We start from the raw sequence: 25716 nt of genomic DNA on the forward strand, positions 1-25716 counted from the left end.
TTTAAAGCTGGTAGTCACAGTAGCTTCTAGAGTGATCTAAGTTTTCTGCATTCCACTGACATAAACTCAGACTCTTCAAAATGCTGAAATTCTCATGTTATGGGTATTTCCCAAGGTTTTCATAGTAGACCTTTATGTCCAGTATCTGTCCTGTAAGTTCAGGAAAAAAGTGCTTAACTAGTTCACAACTGAAGAATTTTATTTGCCGAGTCCAGTTTTCAGGTATCTTAACATAAATGTATGTATTCTTAAGGTCATCTTCCACTTTCACGATAGCACAAATTGCATGGATAAGGTAACAGTTTATAGTAAGCAGGTGATATTAATATTACATCTACTGTTCATTTCTGAAGCAAGAAATGTAGGCTCTGTATGCTATGTTTGCTGTTCCTTGGCTAAACTTTTGCTTAGTGAATGTACCAGCCTTCTTTTCTTTGCAGTAATGCTGTTCTGCTCTGCACAGGTCGAAAAGGTTGAGGATCCGTTTCCCTGAAGTGGAAATCCCTGAAACTTTTTATGTAGCTGAGCCTATTTGGTTCATATTCCAAAGGATGATGGAATATGATCTACTGTTTGGGTGCATGAAAGCTGATTAAAATTGCATCTTCATGGATTTATTCTGAATGCTGCTTCTGAAAGGTGAAAGCACAGAAATGAAGGTCTTTTCTTTCTGGAGGATGGATGGCAAGAATTTACAATTCTCAAAACTTTCATGTTATCTCAGACATGATCACGGAAACAGCCCTCCTCTTGAAGGGAGAGAGGGAGTTAATATTGGAGCATTTTTTCTGTATCTGATGAATCTTTGATTAACGCTTCACTGGTATTTATTATCATCATAAAGCTGTTATGAAATAGAAATTGTTAAATCAATTTTCAGAGGAAAATTTGAAACAAAGCCACAAAGGTATCCTATGACAGTGTGAAGTCTTGAAGATGGGCTTCTCAAATCTTAGGTTGATGTGTTAACTGCTGCATCTTCTTTTCTGAAGCAAATGTGGTTTGAGTTGATGTTGTTCTTTCTTTTAGTTATTATGGAAAAAGTAAGTCCTAAATAGTTATGTTAAATGTAGTTATTATACATATATGTAGGAAACACTGATGGTCTTCCCAGTAAACTTTTATAGATGACCTAACCTTTGTTTCATTTTAGTAATGTCCTATGAGAAGTAAACAGGGTAATGCTCAAATAGTGCATTATTTAGAGATTTTTGGAGTGCATTTTGAAAGTCTCATACAGAGCTCTGTCCACAGGATTCCCATTAAACACAATGGGAGCCGCGTGGCTAAAATCCTGCAGAGCAGTTTGAAAATGTATCCCGTGCTGTGCTGAAGATAGATGATTAAAGAATGAGTGCTTGAACAGGGAGGAGGGCATGAAGTTGTGACTCTCCATTTAGGGCTGTAGTTAGACTAAAAATCCTTCTCTAAACCCTCTTAAATGATCTCCTGTTGGAAGTCCTAGCTAATAGCTCTTCTGTTTCTGCGAAAGAAATACCAATTCATTATAAATAATTAACATAAACATTTGCACCTTTGAGATGCCTAGATGTCCTTTCATTTCTCTTCTCTTTACGTTTACCTTTTTTCTTGCTGTTCCACTTTATTCTCTTTCTGTTTTCTTACATCTTGCTTACATTTTCATGTCCTTTTTTCTTTTCCTCAAAGTTCTGTTACATCTTTTATGCCACTGTTGCCTTTGTTTCTGGTCCTCATGTCTTATGCTGTTCTCTTCTTCTCCAGTCTCTCCTTAAGATGCTTTCTCAAAATTTTTTTCCTCTACTTTCCTTCTCTGAGTATGTCCTTCTTCTCACTTCTCCAAATTCCACTTTAGTTCATCCAGCTGCTCTATTTTGTGGGCCAAAGTAATGGGATATGCCTTTTCAGACCCCTTTACTCTCCTCTCTGTTCCTTTTGTTTTCATTGTTGGTAGCTGGCCATCCCTCCAAAGTGTCCTGTCCTCTTCTCACTGGATTTCTGGCATCATACAGCTTATCTCCTGAACCTACGAGATGAAACAGGTTTCAGACACTGCGTCTGATACAGGGGCAACGTTCTGCATGACTTCAGCAAGGGGAAAATGGGAGCAGGCAGTAGCAGAAGCACATACATGCAGCAAAGAACCAGTGCTCTTTCTATATATTTCAGTGCAATTCCTACATACAGAAACATTCCCCTGCTTTTATTCAGTCTGTCTCCAGGATAAAGGGATGGACTTCAGTACCGATTAATTTGGCATTTTGAGCCTGTGTATTCTGGTGTTTTTTCCTGTTGTTGCTTCATACAATGGATAATGGCTGTGAGAGTAATGTGTTTGGAAAGATATGAGGAGTGCTTTATGGTGCTTCACATAGAGGCAAGGAAATGTCCCTGCCTTTTTTCTTCTGTTTTTTAAATGCAGCTGTTATATCTTTTTGCATCTCATTTGTACCTTGATATTCTTCTTCTTCCCTTCTTTTTCTTATCTTCTTTTGCTTTTGGTAGGATTGCACACATACAGAAAGGGAAAGTATCAGAAGTTATTAATGACAAAATATGTCTAGGTCCTTCTGAATTTTTTTGTGATCAGTTCACAAATAGTTTAATTCAGCCCTTCTTGTGCTTTGGCATCGAAGCTGATGATACTGTATATGACACTATTCCAGCACTCTTCTGTGTGCATTGCATGTATTTTTATTGCCTCATTATCAACTGCTTGGTTGTAGAAGATCTGTCAATATAATTTTAGAGAGACTACCACTACTTAATGATACAGGTAATTAAGCCCTTGGAGACCATTATTCTAACCATATATTACTTATTTAGGCCATTTTGCTATGCTGGCTAGGGCTTGGAAATCTACAATCAGTAAGCTTTCATTCTTATGTCTCTGACATGACTTGGCTTTGTGGTTGTTTTCTAACCTGGAAGAGTAATTACTTCTACATCTTAGGTTTCTTCGGTAGTAGATATGTACTGCTGTTACTGAATCTGTCCTCCAGAAGAGTAAACTCCTTTTGAGCTGGGCACCATTACAATAGGAAACCGTGTTGTTCCAGGGCAGTGATGCAGGAAACCCGTACGAAAGGAGGCATTCTTCAGGCTCAGAAGATACTTGGCATTCACTATCCTGCTGGTTGTTCCCAATCTACTTTGGGGAAAAACACATGGTGGAGGCATTTTATTTATATATTTTTCATTTCATAAGTTGGTAATTTGGAGGCTAATGTGGAGGGTTTGTCATGTGAGAAGGTCTTACTCACACAGAGAGGGCATCAGGGCATCACATATTCATGAAGGGTACAGAGAAAACACTTGATCATAGCTGATGGGCCAAGAACTGTCTCATAACCTCTGTTTGTGAATGTCTGTTTGAATGTCCAAAGCAAGCTCTCTGCTGAGAAGAAAAAAGGAAAGACAAATCCTAGATATACCTACAGCAGCACATTATCCCCCTTAGGAATTAAAATATTACCATATCATTATTTGTAGCACTGACATCACTTGGAATATTCCTACACATTTCATCCATCTTTGCTGATCTTACATGTAGAGGCTTTCAGATAGTCACAGCTGAAATGAAAATCTCATTTTTGTTATTGTTATGTTTGTTCTTATGTTTATTCTTTATGAGCTGAAATTTAGAAAGGCTGAAGTCCAGAAAGTCAAAAGAAACTATATTTATTAAGACTCCATGTTGTCTTTAAAAGTACTTTTAAGCGAATCTCATGCTTGGGAACCACTCATTGTTTCTTGCTGTTCTGTTGATTCTTGCTGTTCTTTGTGATTATCTGAGGTGACTCATTTTGAGGGGATCCAAGTTCAAAGTGGGAAACTTTCCTGTCATACTCAAGTCCTATGTAGTTACATTTGCAGGAGTTTGGCCTTTGGACCTTCGTAGCTGACTGTACAGTGCCAGGAAGGGGCTGGTGCTATCTTGTGAATTCGATTTTTGATGTAAGATTTAGATTATTGAACCAAACCAGGAGTGGTTTCTTGAATTTGTATTTATTTAGAGTCCCATTAGCTCCACTAGTAGTTAATTTTTTAAAGGCATTAAAGTCACAAATAACATTTTAAGGGAAAAAGAATGCAAGAATTTAATAGATTTTACAGTCTTTGCCTCTGAAGGTGTTAGGGCATGTTGTATGGTGTTCAATATAATGAAACTGTCTGAACAACTTTAATGGTATGCATGCTTAGTAGTCACTTAATCAAAAGAATTATATATCTTTCTGTACAGCAATAATATGCATGCTCACTAGCCACTTAATCAGAAGAATTATATATTTTAAGTGTTTTGCATATAAGTGTTTGACTGGGCAGTCAGAGAGGCTGAAAATAAATCATGATAATTTCTGCAGAAGAAAAAAAAGTCTCTCCTCTTTCTAGCTTTCTTCCAGCTGTTGTCTGTACTCTGGACAGCACAGGTGGGTGTCTACCACAGCACTCACAATCTGAGCCTGGAAGCTTCATGATGGGCTGTGTAGCATGAAAATGCGTAAGAACAGCTTGTTTGCATTGTGGAGGGTTCTGCAAATGCTCGTTGATGACAGACCTCAATTTCATCTTGCATTTCTCTTGTACCTACTTCAACCCCACAAAAGCTGCCTCTCTCCACATAGCATCTTTGCTATTCATGGAGAACACTTAGAAATTTATGTAGCTATGTCAGGGTGGCCTTGGTACCTCCTTGAAACTGTGACACACAATTAAACAAGAGCTTTTGAGTTTTGAGTGACTTTACATTCCCATGAGTAACTAAAAGCAATAGTGGTTTGTCTGTATCAGGGTGTTTACATGCAAAATTATATATGTGTATTTGGAGGAGCTGGTAGATACATCTATCCACCTATCTATATATTTGCAAATATGGAGAAACAAATATTTGTTTAAAATGTAGAAAACAAGTAAAAAAGTGAAAAAAACCCCATGTTATTTGAATATGGAAATATTTGCAGTCTGATTGTATAGTTGTCTGTAATTTTTCTGATGTTTTTAGTTATGCTGAAAGACTGTGACTAGTTCTGGTGTCTCCAGCATGAATAGAGTTTGAATTTAGGAGCATATGTTTAAGCTGACACAAGAATTATCTTTCTGTACGTGTCTGGTTCTATCCACTTATAGTTAATGAAAATATCTCCTGTTCTAAGGTCCCAAATATGTTACTGGGGAATTGTAGGAGGGACAGTCCTTACATTTGAAAAATCCTTTCAGCTGCCCATGAGAAGCTTTTCTGTGAGGCTTAGTCTTGGACTGTTTTTTAATTCTCCATGCCTGTAACTTATAAAATCATATACGGGGCTGGTGATGGAAGACACCCATACAGTCCATATGGCATTTGTCTACCTCTCAACACAGAAATAAACATTACCACTAGTTTCTGTTGCAGTTCAGAAACTTTTTACTGTAGGTATAAATTGATGAGTGAAATCTGCATGGCTGAAAGAGACAATGGAAACATTTTCAACATTTCCTGGCTCAGATGGTAGTTAGAGCATTTTCAGGGAAATGTCAGGTCTGCCATTGCGTGATAACAGAATTGAGACTTGTGTGGGAGCGATGATATACCAATGCTGAGGTCTTTCAGAATCCTACCCTACTTATCTGAGGCTCAAGGCATATACTCACATTATTTTAAGGAGACCTTGAAAATTTCCAGTGGGTTCAATGATCAGTGGTTCAACTAAATAAATGTTGTGCTCATCTTTCAACTCTGTGTAATTTTCAAGTGATGGTACGGTCTAGCAGACAGAGAACCTGGTTAGGTCATCCACTCAAAAGAAGGATCATGTAAATAGAGCTTGAGATCTGTTTCATTCCAGAACAGCCTTGCGATAGTTGCCCTCATCATGCACAAGATACTTTATTCTATGTGCTACTCCTTGCCCTTCAGGCAAGACTTTTGAGTATGTTATTAGAAGGAGGGTTTAGCGTGAGTATGTGAAAATAACATGGCTTGAACAGCTTGGATTTGCCACCAGCAAATGCCACAGGGTTGAACTGGCTGCTCAGAGGCTGTGGTGGGGAAAGGGCCATGATGATGCTGCAGGAGGAGAATTTGCCTTGGTATTTCTGGTTTGATAAGCACCTGTACTGATGAACAGAAAGAATAAACATAAATTATACATTATATGTTTGTCCTTCTGTTGCTGTTATAAAGGATATTCCTAGTTTATTTTCCAAATAAAATATTGGGCATTCTGTAGGCTTTGGCCAGCACACTGCTATAAGGCATCTACCAGTGTCATATCGTAAGCAGAACTGAAAATGTGGAGAAAACCCTTTGGGGTTTAAAGCCCCAACGTTTTCCAACTGTCAGTTTTCTTTTAAGTTTATCATGTATCTGCTTTCACTTCTCTCTTTTCTTTTTTTAATCCTTTTTCAATATCTAAATTCTGCAGAGAAGCTTGTGTCTGTCTCCTGGCTACCTACCCACTTAAAGCAATGGCCCAACAGCGTGCTGCAGCATCACCCCAGTAGGTTTGTGGAGAACAGCAGGCTTGGACACAGCCCCAGTAACGAGGGGCCACTTTGTCCTGGGGATCACCATGGCTCACAGGGGAGAGGAGAGGGTCTCAAGGCTGTCAGTGTGGCTGGCAGGTCACTGCACAGTCTGGAGATGAGCCTGCAGATCAGGGGCAGAGCTGAGGGGAGCAGGTAGCCATGTCTAGATCTAATGGAAATCCTTGGGGTCAGAGGGGAGTAAGCAGAGTCTGCAGTTCAGAGCGCCACTAATTTAATTGAAACCAGGCAGAAGGAAAGACACTCCTGCAAGGGTGCAGTGAACAGGAACTGCTGTTTGATGAGCTTTTTTTGTTTCTGTTATGTCTTGTAAAGCCACTTTGATATTTTCCCTGTTTAAAAAAATCTGGTGCTTAATCTAAAATCTGAATTTTTTTATTTGTTCAGAGTGGAGGTGGGGTGTTTACTTTGAAACCTTTTGACTGTTTGAAGAACTCACCATAAGGAGAAAGTCTAACCTGATCCATTGCAGAGCTCTGAATGGAGTGGTGAGGAGAGTGAGATACAGGTAACCCAAACCTGAAGTTTGAAACTGCGTATGAGTAAGCAAACAAATTTATCTGGGAGCTGAGTCAGAGAGAGGCTTTTTGTTTGATTGGATTGTGAGTTTAGAGAGAGAGCTGGAAGGCTTGGACAGAGGCACAGAAGTCTGCCACCAAAGCCACATTGCAGTCTCCAAAGAGACAACTGAAGTCCAGCTGGAGCAAATACCGGCTGCTTCACAGGTGAACCAAGAGCTGAAAGAACTGAGAAACCTCGTGGGAACCTGTTCCTTTGTCTGTGATCAGGCAGAAGGGACGGGTCAGACTGCGCAAGGAGCTGAAAGCAAGGCCACATCTCCAGGGAGGCTACAACTGAAAATAGAAGTCAAGAGACTTAAGCTGGAGACTGCTTAAGATAGGAGCTGGAAGAAAATATCCACCTGAGAATTTTGATTGCACAGAAGTAAGTTAAGCTAAAGATGGAGAAAGAACTGTTACTGATATTTTTCTCTAAGACTTTAAAAAGAGTCCTGCACCTGCTGTACGTCATGAGAAGAAGGAAAAAGCTGAAATACATACCTCAACTGCTGCAGTAAGATTCTATAGAGACCTTTGGACAATGCTCTGTAAGACAGTAAGTCAGTATCAAGTTGAAGGAATTCTTGTGAAGTGCATTTGAAATAACCAATGCACGAAGTACTGTCACCTCAGCTTGAGGGTGATGAAAAGGGAAGGCGATAGCACCCAGCAAAAGGTAGCTGCCAGCCTGTGGAAATCTTGACAGAAGTAGGTCAAAGGAGAAGGGGTTGAAACTGTCATGCACCTTCTAGAGCTGGAACATGCCACCTGTCCCTTGGAGGGAGAATCGTAAAAAGGACTGTGTGTGATGCGGCTGAGCAGAGCATGGGCTATAGAGAGTGTTCATTCCCTGTGGTAGAAGGAGAATCAAGGATCAGGATACATGGGAAGGATTTTTCTCAAGGAAAACTTGCTCTGTAAAGGACAGATTTTATGTCTGGGGAGATCAAGCCCTTCTAAGGGATATGCTGCAAAGAACAGGGGAGGAGAATGGGTTTCCTCTGCAGTGACACAGGGCATAAAGGCATGTCCTACACAGTGGAGAGGTTGTCAGAGAAGATCCTATTCATGTGTGAAATTGCTGTGGCAAACTGTGAGAGACACCTCTCTCAAGAAAGGGAATCAATAAACCTAGCTGAAAGGGGGCTGAAAGACCTTTTTGGGAAGTGGGAAATATACAGGGAAGGTTTTGCAGAGTTACAGGGCTGAGAGAACTCTTGTGCCTCCTTGAATTAGTGTATTTGAGGGAAGATTAATTCCTGTATGGTCTTAAAATCCTTGCTTGGGGAGGACCCTAACATAATAGCCTATGGCTTTGGTCCACTTGAAATGACAGAAATGGGAGATGCGCAAAGTGGGCAGGTTTTCTGACCATGTCCCAGCATTGCTGGGGGACAGCACGAAGGAGGTGCCCATTTATGAAGGTGGCAGTCCTGAGAAAATTGAGAGGAAAGACAGGAAATTAACTGCCTAGCAGGGTTCTGTCTCGCCTGACCTGGTTGAAACTCTGCTCTGGGGCATGCCACAAGTTGCAGCAGTGGGGCCAGGCAGGAGATGCAGGCAGCAGAGCTGTCAGAAACATAACATCAAGCTTTAAAAGCAAGTCTCCTACAGCTCAGTGGGTCCTTGCAGGCAGGTCCTGGCTTCCAGGCAAGATTTGAGTTGCAGCAAAAATACAGAGGAAGCTTCCTTCTGCCATCTTGGATGCCTGAGCATCTGTGCCCTATGTGCTGCTCCCTGGGCAGGCAACAATGTTTCCTCCTTTCCAGAGATTCCTCTGGCCCCCTTGCCCAGAAACACACACAGAAGCAAAGCCAAAATAAATAACTGTACGTTGGAGTTGGATTGGTTTCCTGGTATTCTCTCAACAGCACAGGACAAATTACTTTTAAATGTAGTAATGACTGATTTTGTGTCAGAAGGAATAGCGGCAAGGACCTGTGGATCATAAATTCAAGTCCTCCGCTCTTGACCCTGCTGTGTAATTAATTTCATAAATGCTCAACTCTGGCTTAAAACTGTTTAGGTTTCTCATTCTGTTACTCTACCTGGCAGGCTGGTTCAGTCTCACTTTTTCAAGGATTAAAAACATCCTCATTTCAGCCTAAATGTATCAGTAACCCCTATATTCCCATCTTGTTTTGTCAATCATTGACCTTAGGTTGATGTAGTTTTCTTTCCCATTTTACTTCTTCTCACTGTTTCTTTTGTGGAAGTCATACCTGTGTAAGCCCTTGGTCTCTTAAGTTTAGCAAGATAAGTTGTTTGGTCTCTTCTCATGACACAGACTCTCAGTTCCTCTAAACCACAGAGCTGTCTCTTCAGCGAATCCTCTCTGAACGAGCTGCTCCTGAACACTGGTGATTGTAATTGCAGATAATATTCCGGATGAAATCTTGACAGCACTTTCCACAGTAGCATTAATATTTTATGTTCCTTAAACTCTTATATGCCATGCACAGATTCTGGTTTCAGAGTGCTTCATTTCTTCTGTTTTATGCTTTGAGAAATTTATCCTTAAGTTAGGACTGGTGGAGGACTCTTTGCCTACTCTAAACTGACATTTTGTCAAGAAACTTAAGAAGCTTCTATCAAACATGGGTTTAATTTATTTTTCCCCTCAAGAAAATACCTTTTTAAAAAAAGGAAAATTGAGAGGAACACTTCAGTTTTAAGAAAACTTCAATTTTCTATTCAAATAATAGATGTAACAAAAAATTTAATGTTACTAAGGGAGATGCTTCAGATGAATAGACAGTAAATAGAATGCTAAAGAAAGGGGAAAATAAATGTTTTTAAATAGTGATTGAAGAATGTAGACTCAGGAATGGTGAGCTTTAGAGACTGTTTTTGCGGATTGTAACAGCTTGATAGTTACATAAGATGCACAGAATCCTTGGCAAAACAGGTTTTTTAGCATAGTCCAGCAAGCAGGCAGAATACACGCGTGGGGGATAGCTATTCTAGATGTAGTCAGCAAGTGCTTCACGTTGCAGTGGGTCCATCTAGGATATTAGAATCATGAAGAGAAGAGAACCTTTCATGGTTACCAGAAGGGGGAAAAATATAGGTCAATGTGTAGAAATAACCTTTCATAAAGCTCCTGATTCTTTGGTTTCACTTCCAAAATTTACATGTCCTTTGGAAGCTTTGTTCAGGGAGCAAAACATGGGATTTCAATTTAAATTTATAGAGACTCTACTATTCTTGCGTTCTTCAAAAGAATTTATACTAAATCCTTCTGGCATGTACTGTCTCTGTGGAGAGTATTTTAGATCATAATATAACAATTGCTTTTCAATTAAGGTGCCATTAATTCATGGTTCAAAGATTCTAATTTATGAGAACAAGTCTCAATTATTATCCTGTGCCATGTTTGGTTAAGCAGTCCTTCCTAAAAACAGACAACTGGAGTGCTAGTGAAGAAGCGGCAGCTTACAAACTGCAAGAGCACTACCCATCAGAGCTTTGCAGTAAGTTTGTCTGTAAGGATATTTCATCTTCTTGTTGTCAGAAACTAGTTTTCTTTCCTTTTTCAGATACTCCATGGGTACCTGAAGCTTGTGAGATCCTCTCAGTGCTGGTTTTGTAGTGACATGACCACACAGACAGTGTCTCTGTTATGCCTGTAGTTCACCTTTATCGCTGTCAACTCTTACAAACTTCTGTAATAACTGCAAATGACGAAACAACAAAAGTCTCAACTGTGTTTAACTGAGCTCTTCGTCATGTTGCAAAGATTATTGTGTTGCATAGAGATCTGAGTCCTGATGGGAGGTGTTTGTAATTGCCACATGAAACTGTGTGCTGGCCAGTCCCTGTAAGGCTGTTCAACAAGATGGGCCTGTTGTCCAAAATAGATCATATGAATTTGACTGAAGATGAAATGATCTATTGAATTTAAATTCTTCATAATTTTTCTGAGCTGGTTTAACTGATGATACTAATAAACAAGTAGACCATATTTTCATTAATACTATTAGGCCTAAATTGAAAAACTCTGATTTTAGTGATAGTTGAATTTATTCTTTCTCTCATTTTTGCTTGTTTATTAATTTGCAAGAACTTTATGGAGGACAAGATTTGGAACTGTATATGCATATATAAACACAATAATTAAGAATCCTATTACATCATTAATTTAAAAATGAAATTATTAACATGTTAAGAGATTAAATCTTTTGGTGAGGACTGCACAGGAATTTATATTATGAACCAAAATTATTTGTCCTTCTGTGTAAAAGGCATCTGATTAAGATCAACCTATGAGCAGAAATGGTTCCAATCTGCAACTGAAAAACTGCACCACTGTCTGCACTAGAGATTAGAGCTGGCTTGTTTTTATTCACATTTGGTCAACAGATGGTCCAACTATTCTGTGGGCATTCTGGCAATGTAGAAGTCTGCACATCAATGACAAAAAGCATCATACGAATAAGTAAAATGTCAGTGTTCATCTGAGTAGAATGTATAGCCAGTGTTGGCTTCTCAAAAAGTAGAGTAGCTGGCTGACTTGAAAGGCGAAAACCTAGCAAAACATCATATTATTGCTAAATTAGCCAATGCCTTTCATTCTGGTAAGACTGAAAGAACAGAAAGAGTATGAGGATTATATAAAAGATAATGTTACTGGCCTTTGGCCAGAGCAGTTAGCTAATATTTGCTGTCTCGCTGGGTTGTTACCTTAGAAATAAATAAAAAAAAAGGATATGCTGTGAATAATAATTCTGCTCAATTGCATTTGCAAAGATGGTACACAAAAGTCATGTTTCCCTAAACACGGTAGAAATAAACAACAGCAGGCAGTTTCTGGTCTGATATGCTAAGGAATACTGGCTCTTTTTTCAAGGTCACAGTTTTAATATACAGTATTTGGCAACATGGCTTAAGGTATTCCTCTCCTGCCTTCGTATCACCCACACCCCAGTGCTACAGCAGTTTTCCCTTTTCCAGCCCCTGTTCCAACTGGGATCTTTTTCCAACTGTGTCAAGGGATTGAGACAGCTTAGAAGGAAAAGAAAGAAAACATGAAAGGGAGGGTGAGAAAAACTGTTGCATCCACACAGCTGAAGAAGCAGCTGTACAGGGGTGAGAATTTGGGTGAGGAGATGGGGAGTGGGGAGAAGCATGAGGACCTTTGGCTGGAATTGACACTCAGTGTTTTTTGTTGTGAAACCCAGCGTCTTTGTTGTGTTCATCACTGGTTCTCTGGCTTGTGATCCCTTTCCTCCTCTTGCCCATACTCATAGAGCTGAAACCATCTATAGTCCTGGTCCCTTTATTTGTGGTCAGCCTCAGTGACATCTCCTAAGCCCCTGGGATTTAATTTCTGATCCACCTTGAATGGGACCAGTGTTTTGTAGGTGGCTTCTGTTACTCCCAGTGGTCCTATTGTGCAAAGGAGCAGAACTCTTTATTCTGTTCAGCCTCCGTTCAGGAGGGTTAGTGCCATTATCAGCTTTAACATGCTTGATGAATGACTGTGGATCAAAGACAACTTTTGCTGGTGTCTGTTAACACCTTCTAAAATGGAAGTGCAAACCTTCCTTCTTTCACTGATGGAACTGAAACTGATTACGTTTTTATGGGATGGTAGTACCAGATTTTAGCCTACACTTGGTTTTTACATCCCTTTGAAAGGGCAGAGAAGGGTGAATGTGTTCAGCAGCTGTGCCTCTATAAACAAATGCACTGGCACACACTGCTGCACCCATAACATAGGGAGGAAATACTAGTAATGTATTTGTCAGTCTGTCGAAATTGCACAAACCTGACAATTGGCTAGAAATGCAGCAGGTTGGGGTTTTTTTAATCTGATTTTATTCCTAAATGACAGTAATTTTATCATGGTGTTTGGTTACACTGTTGACAAGGTGATGTCTTTTGCACACATTTGTTTTTAATTGTTGTAACTGAGCTCCAGTAGGATTCTAACAATACAACTAATTACTGTGCATATTCAAAAGATAAAAGAGTGCCCTTAATGTGTTATTCATAACATGGAGTATGAGAACATTATAAGGCCAGGATTGTCTTTAAATATTCATTTCACGGTAGCCATGGATGCATTAAGCTCTTGTAAAGAACAAAACCACCGAATGCAACTCTTAATTTTTTTTCCATACAATTGAGTTTTGTAAATATTTTCATTCTCTAGAATGGAGGAGACAGTGAGAAATCTGCTACAGAGCCAAGGATCCCCAGGCCAGCATGGAGAAGGAACTGTTAATATCATGAAGGTATATCAGGTATATTAATGACTTTTTACCTGTTTTCTTCTTAGAAAAGTTCTTTAGAACAAAATATCGCACTACTGAGATAAATGTGTCTGGCATTGTTTCCTCTATTTATTAGTTATGAATACTTGTCAGTGGTGGTTGGTACCCTCTACATTTTCCCAGGTGTTCTCTCAGCAGAGTTTAAGGTTTTTCATTTTTATTATCACTGTGTTATCTGCAGTTGTTGCTCCTCACAGTTAACAGGGGACAGAGAAACTAGTTTTGAAGACTTTATTAAAGCACTTAATATTTTAAGTAATATATTCCGACATCTCTAGAAAACACAGATGCTTTTGACAACTTGACCTTCAGATTGTGATGGATAATTTTATCCACTCATATTCTTATTGGGGGTGAGGCTTTCATATCAAGCTCCGTAGTTTCTCATCGCTGCTTGTGGCAGGTGTGTTTTATCAGCCTCATTTGGGGTAGAGAGAACATGTCTCAGGACAGAATTTAGGCGAGCAAAGATTTTAGAGGTTTTTCAAAGGGAACCAGGTCTGTTTATGCTGTTTATAAGAAAGGAGAGTTTTGCATTTTCCTAATGCACTACTGTATTCTGGAAGCAGTGAACCTGAGGTGGTGGAAGGCCTTTTTTAAGTGTCTGGAAACAGGAATGATATACATCCCAGTTAATCAGATATTCTGAACATGAATTCTTTTAAAAAATCACTTAATGAAGTCAGTCCTATCCTGTATCTTTTTATACAGAATAAACATTCCTTATAAAGATATAAAATGCTGAAATAATATACTAGAGTCTATACTAGGTAACGATCCTTCAGATAAAACACTTTTCAAAAATTCTAGTTATATTAGTCCATTCTTACAACTGATGGATCAAAAATACAGCAATATAGTTAAACAAAAATGTATATTAAAGAGTATTTATCACTGTAATTAAATTTTCATTTTAAGCTTGGATTGAAGGGAAAAGAAACTTTTAGATTAACCTTCCAAAATAATCAGTTTTTCTTGTTAAAATGATAGCCTGTAAAATTTAATTTCAGAACAAATTAAACTTTTTGTTGAAGTTATAATAGAACATTGTGCTTTTAGAAACTGCTGATAAAAGCATCTATATTTTACTCACTACTGTTCTGGGATGCAAAAATGAAATTCAGTTCCCCCCTCTTGGTTCAGAGTTTAAATCCATACTTCCTGCTCGCTCCTGCCATCATACAGTGGGTGTTCTGAAGTGGGCTTGGTGTCAGTCTCTCCTTCAGGTGAATTACTTGTCTGTCTGTTTATAACAGACATCTGGAAAGATTTTATTATCTGATTTTCTGCATGCTGTCTGACCGTGGAAACCACAGTAAGGTGGTACCGCAATTGGGTTCTAGCTTCTTTGGGTTTTGTTTTTGCACTCTCAACAAGAAAAGTAAAAAAGTATTTCAGTTTCTTTCCATTAAACTGAGGGTTTGAGTGTTCTTTATTTTTCTTTGGGGCACTAAACTGGAAAAAAAATTAACTATGTGGTCTTTTGACACTTGAAATTTTGTGTGCTGCTTTCCTAGAGGGGAGATAAACTAGTCATTTCAATTTCAGTGCTTGTATATTTCTGTGTAGTTTTTCCTCCATCTTTTATTTGTTTTTTAATTTTTAAAAAAAGAGAGATTTTGGTTATGGATTTGGCTTTTTCTCCTTTGGGGCCATACTGACATAGACATTTGTTGTCTCATGCCAACCAGGAGAATGGGTACCATGGTGTGTTTTGTGTAAAATCTCTTGGGTTTATTTTCTGACCAACAAAAGAACAAGGCAGTTCTGCCCAGTTAATGATAACAAGAACAATTCTTTGTTTTCCTTCAGCTCTAGCAAGCAGCCCTAGCAAACACCTAGCAAACTGTTGTCTAACCCCTTTTTTTCCGTTCTTTCTGGACATACGGTTTTGTTTGAATCTGCTAGGATGTAGTCAGGGCGGATTCCCCAAACTTGAGCCTAGCTCCATCCCAGGATGGTAAAGCACCCATATACCTGTTACTCCAAGATTATTTTAAATCTTGTACTCCACATTGCGTAACAGCTTCCTTCTTTCCCTGTTCTCTTCTTGTTCTTAGGAATATTTTCACTCATGATATCAAAGTCAACTTGGTTTTTAGCAATTATCATTTCTTCCATGTTGCCGGTATGCAATTTTCTTTGCTTATGAATGTCTTTTCCTAATTCATGACTCAGAAGCAACGTTTTTTCCTTTCCTGAAGGAATAACTAGGCTACTGCATCATATACCAATCTGTGATTGGTGAAACAGGTCAAAAATATGCACCATTTCCATGAACGTTGTATTTTTTATGAATTACTCTGACTCATTCATCCTCACATCCCTTTTGTTCACTTTTATGACAAACTTCTGAACAAATTGTTTTTGGGAACTTCAAGGAATGGCTCTATTCACATGCAAAACAGCGCATTTCTGCCCTCCTATGGCTACCAGCTATGTAGGTCAGAGATGGGTTCACTTGATTTGTGTTTGTTATTCAGTCACACAGTAAAAACTATGCAGTGTGTTTTAGGCAACAACCACATGTAATAATAAACGCTAATACCTGAAAGGCTCTTCAAAACAAATAGTTGGCAAAGAATCTGTGATCTGAAACGTTTACAAAGTATTTTAACATTGAAAAGCATGTTAATAAAGCATTATATGAATCATTAATACGTTACTGAAACCAACTGTGTGGAAATTATGGACAAATATATCATCCAAATATACAATGAATTTTATTGCAAATACTGTGTCCGGGTTTTGCAAGAGGCATCAATATTGCAATAGCAGCATTTCATTTGTATCTTTCCAAATGAATTCAGACAGTTTTTTTGATATATTTATAAGGGTAATTCACAAATGGGAATAGAACTTGACTGTACAACCTAGTAATGTCTCTTAAAAACACTGATGTATTCAGGTTTTTGGCAACATGATAACCATATTATCATCCTGTATTTGTAAATGAAATATAGATGTGAGCTAACATGTGAAAAAAAGATTTTTGTGATCTGAATTCCAAGTGATATGTATAAATATCTGCATATACATACAAAAAATTATTGAATGTATAGATACTAACATTGTTTTGAAAGCCATCAGTTAATTTATAGAACATACTCTGAATCATACCTCTTCTCAATGATTACTATGATATGATCAGAACAGCATGATCAGTACTCAGTACAATAGAGTATCATATTCTACTGCAGTTTCACAACCACGTATTTCATAATAAATGAGAACATGACCTAGACAGTCTGCAGTGTGACTTATCAACCTATGTCTCATATTCTCTGACACCATGGTAAGTTAGTTTTAGTGTGTGAAGCCTGTTCAAATTAATATCTGAATAGTCATAAAAGATATCTCTGTGCAATAAATGCTTTTGATCTATTGACCATTGTCTACATATTTGTTTTTCACAAATCTAATTATTGTTCTGGGATGTATGAAATTGAGTTCTTATTATAATATCAATATGCCTGACTCCAGAATAAATATTCTAGCTAATGAACATTATATGTTGCATAGTGATCATGTTAGAAGAAGAATAATAAGATGAAGCCCAGAGCATGCAGTATTATTGCAATATTGTGTTAGGTCTTGCCAGGATTCTTACTTGAAGCAAAATATTCTAACCCTTGCCATAGAGCTAGCTTCCCTATGGGAATTTCATTTTCTGAACTTACAGATGGATGATGTGATTTCTTTAGGGTAAATGAATTTAGAAGCAGGATTGTAAATAAAATTCTCCTCTGTTATCATTTTACATAACTGAGGGAAGATTTATCATGAATGCTCATGTAAATGTAGACAAGAATACGTGTGATTTGAATTGTTGTGAACCATCATATTTCTTGCTTAAAAGTTCACTTGGCTAAAAGGCTCTAGTATGTAAGAGCTTTATGATGTTTCCAAGAGGCATTGTCCACCTAAAAGTAAGACCATGAAAGGCCAAACCAATACCTCATATATTAATATTATTCTCATTCAAGACACAAGAACTTTATCTAAGAGGGAGAGTGATCCCCAGAAATAATCGTATGCAGTACTTGAACCCAAGACATTAAAACAAGCACCCCACAGACTTCCCTTACTGTTTATCCTTGTGATTTTGTTACCAAAACCTAGTCTCTTGCCCGTTAAATCACAATACTGGATATCTAGGTAAAGTCTTACCTGACTACAGATTACTCAAAGACTTTGAAGGGTTTTTTTAACTCCTTTTGACTTTATGTCAGTGTACAGTGATCGAAATAGATGAAGAAGAGAGTTTGTTGTAAGTTCACAATTTGTTATAATTCTGGAATTGTCCGTATGTGCACTAAAGCTCATGACAGACATGGTGCAGTCGCATCGGAGGGGAAGGATGATCTGCTGTTAAAAGCACCGTGTTTGAGAGACTAGATTTTGATTTTTTCATTTGCTAAAAATTTCTCTGTTTTCTTGGACAAATTCACTTTATCTGTCCATCTTTAACCTGTGTCTGTAAAAAGAGGATAACAACATATTGTTTAATCTCAAGTATATTTAAGATGACATCATATATACAGACCGCTGCTTCTGTGGTAACAGGAACTGTTATAAGTACTGAGCCAGATAATGAAGGGATTATAAAAACAAAAAAAGCTTTTCATATTTCCTTGTAAACTTGGAAAAAAGCTTACTTCCCCTAAGAAGTTTAACATACGCATACTTTTAATAGAAAAGGTATCAGTTTCAAAGTGGAGCTTGAATGGTCTTCAAGAAGGGCTATCCTGTCCTGTATTAAAAAATATGGAAGTGAGGTTTTGCTGTTGGTAATTTGAGGATTTTGATACATGAATTTGCAGGAAAAACTTAGGGAAATAAAAACTCATGACTGCAGGGGTTGTAACCTTTTCAGAGCCCCACTGTGCTTCTTTGAGATTTGCACTACAAATAAATACTGCTGTGGGGACCAGGCACATTCTTTTGATCAGCAGGAGCTGAAATCCTGGGTTGTAGACAGCCCAAAGCTCACCCCGTCTAATGTCACAGGCCCAGTCATCCCTCAACTTCTGTGCTAGTGCAGAGTGTCTCTGACCGTGCTTGTTCACCAGCTGACGTAGTCTAGACTACTTTTTAGCAGAAGGGATTTTCATCATGCTGGACAGTGCAGGTCTTCAGAGATTGACTATACAAATGCGAGAGGGGAAAGACAGGAGTAACAGGGTAGTAGGTTTGTCAAGAACGGTCCCTGTGCTGAGGCCAGTGCTGTTGAGTCCACACCAAGAGGAGTCTGGCTCAAAGGCTCAATGGGGATTACAGGTAGCCTTAGTAGTAGGGCATGTTTTCAGGTTTCTTTGGCCCTGGGTGCAGTGGAGAAGAGCAGCTTTATTCCTTCCACTTCTTTCTGGAAGTGGTGTGTGTCCCGTCTCATTTTTGCTCCACTGCTCATTTCAGCACCCATGTGACTACACTGACATCAAAGTGGTGGCAGACAGTTTGAGCAATTGCAGCCTAAGCATTTGGATGTGCTCTTCTTGCTGGGTAAGAGCTGTGACTGTGGCTCTGGTGATGAGATTTTGAGAAGTAATGACTTCAGAAGAAATTTCTCAGGCTTTAGAGTGCACCGTGAGAAGAATGGCACAGAGCTCCATGGGGAACGTGTGTCCCGTTTGCAGGGCATCACCGCCAGTGTAATCATTAACTCACCCTGCAGCTTCATGGGAGGAGTGGTTTTGAACATAAGAAAGTTAAGTTCCATTTCCTGCCCTCTTGCTGAATATAAATATGCATGTCATGTGCCTGTCATATCCAAAACTAAGAAAGAAGATTTATCTGTAGAGTCAATACTGATAGCTTCAATACAAAGATAGAGTAATGCCAGTCTTACAAGACTTCTAGCTCTCAATCGTGAAGTCTGGAGCGTTTTGCCAGTTCTTTCGAAGCAGGTGTCAGAGAGGTGTGACTACATAAGTGATACAGGCACATTTCAGGTGGCATTGTTGCCCAGATCAACCCATTTTTTTGTCTGCATGCTTTCTGAGACTCAAATATGGAACAGTTGTTGTGACTGTCACTTCTAATTTGCACAGCCGTTGGTGTCAACAGCTCTTTCATGAGAGGAAAAACTGTATCTATTGGCAATGTAATTTTATCTTAACACAAAATTACACAAGCTTAATGTTCAGGCCATTGATATGTAACATTTTATAGATGGGACATGGCTATGAATTAAAAAAAAGGCACTAGTTGAATTCCCTAGCTGAAATCCACATGGGATTTTTAATGCTAACTTCTATGGCAGAAAGAGGAAATATATCCTTAAAATTAAACTTACATCTCTGGACTGGAAGTGCTCACAGAAGACTGCATCAACCAAGCCTCCTAAACTACTAAGGAAAAATATTGCTAATCAAAACTTAGCAGTTTTGTGTCTCCCAGAGAGGGACAGAAGAGGAGCTACCCACACTCTTGGGAGCTCCACTGGTAATCCTGGCTGTCAAGGACACAAGCATTTGCTGTTCGACTGCTTTTCCATACAGAGAAATCCAGGGCTAGCTCGGTAACAACTAATTCCTTATGGCTTTTCTTCTGGTAGATTTCCAACACTATGCAAAGATTCTGATAAATGTCTATTCCCATATTTAACCAAATTGCGGTTGGATTCTTGTCCCCAAAGGGGAGTGATGGTGTTCCTCAGACACTGTTCAAAATTACAGTTTTGTTGCAAGGAACATATGTGCAAATAGCTTTCTCTTTCTGATTCTTTGTAATACAGTAACAAAGCAATGGAGTTATGTTTAACAAGCAAAGTCTCATAACTGAAATGTGCCATTTGTGTGCCTGTTTCTCAGAAAACAAGCTGTTCTTTCCTTCTCAGAATCCTCTATATATCTACAGTAACAAGAGCTGAAGATTGACTGATTTGATGGTACAATTATGTATCATAGGATGGTTTGGGTTGGAAGGGACCTTAAAGATCATCCAGTTCCAACCCCCCTGCCATGGGCAGGGACACCTTCCACTAGCCCAGATTGCTCAAAGCCCCGTCCAACCTGGCCTTGAACCCTTCCACGGAGGGGGCAGCCACAGCTTCTCTGGGCAACCTGTGCCAGTGTCTTACTGCCCTCACAGTGAAGAATTTCTTCCTAATATCTCATCTAAATCTACCTTCTTTTGGTTTAAAGCCATTACCCTTCGTCCTATCACTACATGCCCTTGTAAAAAGTCCCTCGCTGTCTTCCCCATAGGCCCTCTTTAGGTACTGGAAGGCTGCTATAAGGTCTCCCCTGAGCCTTCTCTTCTCTGGGCTGAACACCCCCAACTCTCTCAGCCTATCCTCACAGGGAAGGTGCTCCAGCCCCCTGAGCATCCTTGTGGCCTCCTCTGGAACTGCTCGAGCAGGTCCGTGTCCTTCTTCTGTTGGGGGCTCCAGAGCTGGACACAGCACTGCAGGTGGGGTCTCACAAGAGTGGAGTAGAGGGGGAGAATCCCCTCCCTCGACCTGCTGGCCACACTTCTCTTGATGCAGCCCAGGACATGGTTGGCTTTCTGGGCTACAAGTGCACATTGCTGGCTCACAGTCAGTTCTCCATCCGCTAATACCCCCAAGTCCTTCTCCGCAGGGCTGCTCTCAATCCACAGCCTGTATTTGTGCTTGGGATTGCCCCAACCCATGGGCAGGACCTTGCCCTTGGGCTTATTGAGCTCCATGAGGTTTGCACGGTCCCACCTCTCCAGCCTGTCCAGGTGCCTCTGGATGGCACATCCCTTCCCTCCAGCGTGTCGACCGCACCATACAGCTCGGTGTCATCAGCAAACTTGCTGAGGGTGCAATCGATCCCACTGTCCGTGTTGATGACAAAGATGTTAGCTTGTTTGCAAGCAAATAGTTTGGCTTGTTTGTACTTCAGTCAAAGGCAGATATTTTAATACTGTCACTTTAGTCAAGTGTAGTTACTTTAATACTTACTCCTTCAGGAAAGTTTAAATGCTGCATATAGGTTTCCTGTAGGAAAGATGATTACTTTAAGTATGCTACTATAATGAACCAATTTAGAATATCTGCATGAAAAATCACACTGTATGTTCTTCTCATAATATCATATATACACATATTAAGAAAGAACAGCTTGCCTTCTAGAACATTTTTTTTTTTTCTGCTGATAACTTTGCTGTTCAGTGTAGCTAAAGTCTTCCATTTTGAAAAGGAACAACAAACACAATGAGCTACTGCCACACTGCCCTGCCACCACCATGCCTGAAACCTGCTTTGGAAGAGTCACCTCCAGATTGGTCAGTCTTTGATTTCACTTCTGAGACAAATTGCCAGAGGCGAGGGTGCTGTTGATAATGTGAATATCCATTCACTAAAGACAGGATGGTGTCAACAGCAATATTTGGTCACAAGGTTAGCTTAGTTCACTTTGACACCCAGGACTGATGTTCAGCTGGGGACCCGAAGACAAGAAACTCCATCTGCTTGTACTGATCTGATAAGTACACTTAGTACTGAACTTCACTGTGAAGGTTTTCTCCTTTTGCAGTCCTTTTTGATCTAAACTTTTTCAAAAGAAATAGATATTTCTGATGCATGGAACAACCAATAAAAGCATCATCAGGAAATTTATTAATGTTACTGCAGAACTGCTCAATAGGGGTGATAGCTTGTACTAGTGAGGAGTGTATTGAGTGAAGAATAATATGTAGTACATTTAGATTGATATGCGACTGGTAGGAGGCTCGTATCGGTAACATAAAGAAAGTACTTTGTTCTCTTATCCATCACATGTATTTAATCTAGGGAATGTTACTGCTCACTCTGTTCACTTTGTAAGTGAAATCGAGAGATGAAAAAGAAGAATTGTATATTTTTTTCCTGACAATGCTAATGTTAAACTGAGAACAATTTGGGATGTTTCTGTAAAATTTTGTGATATATGTGCATTCCTTTCTTTTCCTTCAATTTTGGTTAGCTTGTTCTGAACAAAAGCTGTTAGCTAAACAAAAATATATTATTACACTTGCTGATGTGCTATCTAAAGCAAAGCTATATTTTAGTCTTTCCTTCCACTGGGAGAAAATAAAGCAAGAGAAAACAGCTGAGTACATAGATAGAACTAAGCAAGGTAAAACCAGAAGTCATATTTGTAGCCTTAGACTCAGAGATCATTAAGATTGCACTGTCTAGTTGCACAGTTATTTTTTACATTCTAACTTGTGTGCTCGGTTATGGGTTTTTTCCAGACCTGGGTCATGTGTTTGATGGGATTCCCATTAGCAAATAAAGAAAATTTAAAAAAAATTTGCCAATGGAACAGACATGTTCAGGTCACAGTGATATCAGTGACTACTCCTGTACCAAGCATCTTGTAGGAAAGACTTTGTGAATTCATCCATTGCTCAGACTTAACATTCAGGTGTCTTTTATACATCTAAGGTTTTGCTGAATGAAATATGTTATAAAGTATATTAGAAGATATAGCAAATTTTCAAAAGGCATATTTAAGAGGGTTTGAGCCACGGTAAACAAGTGTTAATTATGATTAAGGGAAAAAAGGTCATGGTGGGGGGAGAAAGGGGAGCAAGGTGCCACTGGAAAAGAATTTTAACCTTGTTGGAAATTTAAGCCAGTAATCATTGAAGCAACTGCTGCCTTTTTTCAACTTGTGCAATCAGACTGAGCTACTTGTGCATAGCTTGGGGCTGTTTTTTCCATGAAAGTACAAAGAAACCCTCATCTACAGTTTTTATCTACATCAACAGTCTGAAAATTCTCATTTCATATCACTCACTTGCAGTGAAGAATAGTGCTGAACACTAGGAGGTCTGCAGTGGAAATAACACTGAAAGTACATCATCTAAGAATACATCAAGACTATAGAATGGCCTTGCAAGAAAAAACATTCACAATTTATTATTATATTGCCATGGTTTAACCCCAGCCTGCAACTAAGCACCGCACAGCTGCTCACTTACTCCTACCCCAGCAGGATGGCAGGAGGAGAATTGGAAGGGTAAAAGTGAGAAAACTTGTGGGTTAAGATAAGAACAGTTTAATAACTGAAATAAAATTAAATACAATAATAACAATATTAACAATAACAACAACAAATTGTAACAAAAAGGGAAACAACAGAAAGAGAAATAAAACCCAAGAAGGACAAGTGATGCAAGTGAAAACAATTGCTCACCACCAACTGACTGATGCTCAGCCAGTTCTCAAGCAGCAGCCCCTCAGCCAACCTGCTCCCAGCTTTATATAGTGACCATGACGCCATAATGGTCTGGGATATCCTGGGATCAGTTGGGGTCAGCTGTCCGTGTCCCCTCCAAACTTTTTGTCCACCCCCAGCCTCCTCGCTGGTGGGGTGAGAAGTAGAAAATGCCTTGACGCTGTGTAAGCACTGCTCAGTAGTAACAAAACATCCCTGAATCATCAAGATGTTTCCAGCACAAATCCAAAACATAGCCCAGTTCTAGCTAGTATAAAAAAAATTAACTCAATCCCAGCCAGAACCAGTGCATAAATAAACAATTCTGTATATGGATCTGTAAATCGCAGTTTGTGTTTGGAGGTTAAGAGTCTGCCATCATTATAGGAGGAAAGAGTGTTAGAAGTGTAATTTAGTGTACCTGGGTCACCAAATTCAGTTACTGAAATCTAAGATAACTAGTTAGTAAATATCTTATTTAGAAAGTCCTGGAGAAGGTCCTGAGGCACCATGGAAGGTGCTAAATGTTTTGAGATGCCAAGTTAGCCACTTAGCTTGGGTTCCAATTGATTGGATTCGTGGATGCCTGTTACCATTGCCTCTGTATATGATCTGTTAATAACTACATTGTGAATCATTTTGAGGTTTTTTTCTCAAATAAGTGGTTATGAGCTATCAGAAGCACTATTTAATTATATATCCTACATGTATTTTATTCTTGGGTTAAATGTGTGATTAACGTGTGGTTTTGGAAAATTGCAGGCATGACTCTCAGAAGAATTTGAATTTGTAACCATTATAAAACCATTCTCTCTAATAAATTTCAGAAGCTGAAGAATTAAAAGGAATTCAGAAAAAAACCCTCTACTCAGGCATTACAATCTGACCCAAAATTGAAATAGAGATTGTTTGTATCTGAGGGATCTTTTACCACATTGCATCTGAAACACTTCACTTCTCTGGAGGAGTTGTGTTCATCACATGAAAATGATCTTTAGCTTCTTTAAGCAAAGGTGTCATCTCTAATTATTACTTATCAGTTTCCAGACAAGCAATTCATGTCACCCAGAGCTCATTGGGAAAATCAGCATTTTAAAGATCTTGATCTTGTTTTAATTCATCTGGTTCAATCAGAATTTTGTCACATGTCCTTGTGAAAGGTTGCTGCTTATAATCAGTACTGTAGAGTCCAGATCCAGTTATATCAGGATTACATTATGCTATTTTGTATTATTGTAGCCACTTGTCCATTGAATTTTGCAATATCTCTGTGATTCAGGAACCTTCCTGGATAACCTGTTCTGGTGACCCTCACAAGAGGAAAAAAAAAAGTTTTCCTAATATCTGATTGCAATTTCTCATGTTCCAAGCTGGGTCCATTGTATCTGGTCTTTTCATCATGTCACTTCCAAGAAAGGTCTGGCTCCATCTCCTCTCTTCCCTGCAACAGATACCCTCCCATGCAGCCAGCTCCCAGCCTCTGTGGGTGCATGAGGTTGTTCCTCCCCCCGGGCAGGACTTTGCATTTCCCATTGCTGAGAGCTGTGGCAGGTGTGCTGCTGCTGGTTCTGGTTGGCCTCCTTTGCCCATCTGCTGGTTAACAGTGTTAATGATTTCTGTTTTCTTCAATGCTTCTTTCTTGGGTAGGTAGTTCCTGCACTGTAAAATCTCAAATTAGGAAGAATTGGAACAGGAGTTACCTGGGGAACTATATGATCATTTCATGTCATGTATTTCTCATTACTACCAGAAAAGAGCCTGTATTGCTATTAGTGCCTAATCATGGTTTTCACTGTAAAAAAGAAAATCTAGAATAGATTTTTGCTAACTACCTTTTTTTCTTTGTGCCATCTGACATTTACTCTTCTTGGTTTGAACTTTCATAGTTACAAACAGAAATGTTTTAAAGTGAGCTCATTTTTTTCCCAACTTTTTTCTGTGTATATGTAATGTAATTCCTAGAAAGCATCTTAAGAAAGAAGAAAGGGCAAAGAACAGTCAACTGATGGTGCTACCATTAAAACTTTATGAGTATAATAATTTCTGAAATAATAATGGTTAAGAAATAGCTGGCTAAGTGTCCCTTTGACTCTTGTCTGTTCCTTGAGAAGGTGATGAGTCTTAGAGGAAAGGCATCCCAATGACTAACGTTGTGTCCAGAGGGTCAGCAGCCTTTTGGGTTTTTTGGGATGAAGGAGGAGG

At 39.1% G+C, this 25716-nt stretch overlaps 1 protein-coding gene across 5 annotated transcripts in view; it reads left to right on the plus strand.

Moving 5' to 3' along the window:
• The window catches only part of NCKAP5 (NCK associated protein 5), a 431510-nt gene that overhangs the window by 268296 nt on the left and 137498 nt on the right, over nt 1-25716 (plus strand). For 4 of the 5 annotated variants that reach the window (XM_074828613.1, XM_074828612.1, XM_074828616.1 and 1 more), the window contains one exon: nt 13222-13312. In XM_074828613.1, the coding sequence (XP_074684714.1) occupies nt 13222-13312 (91 nt within the window). The remainder of the gene's footprint in view (nt 1-13221; nt 13313-25716) is intronic. The other variant, XM_074828615.1, reaches the window with a different exon arrangement.

The sequence above is a fragment of the Strix aluco genome, chromosome 6 (genome assembly GCF_031877795.1).
Source record: "Strix aluco isolate bStrAlu1 chromosome 6, bStrAlu1.hap1, whole genome shotgun sequence".
NCBI classification, from domain to species: domain Eukaryota; kingdom Metazoa; phylum Chordata; class Aves; order Strigiformes; family Strigidae; genus Strix; species Strix aluco.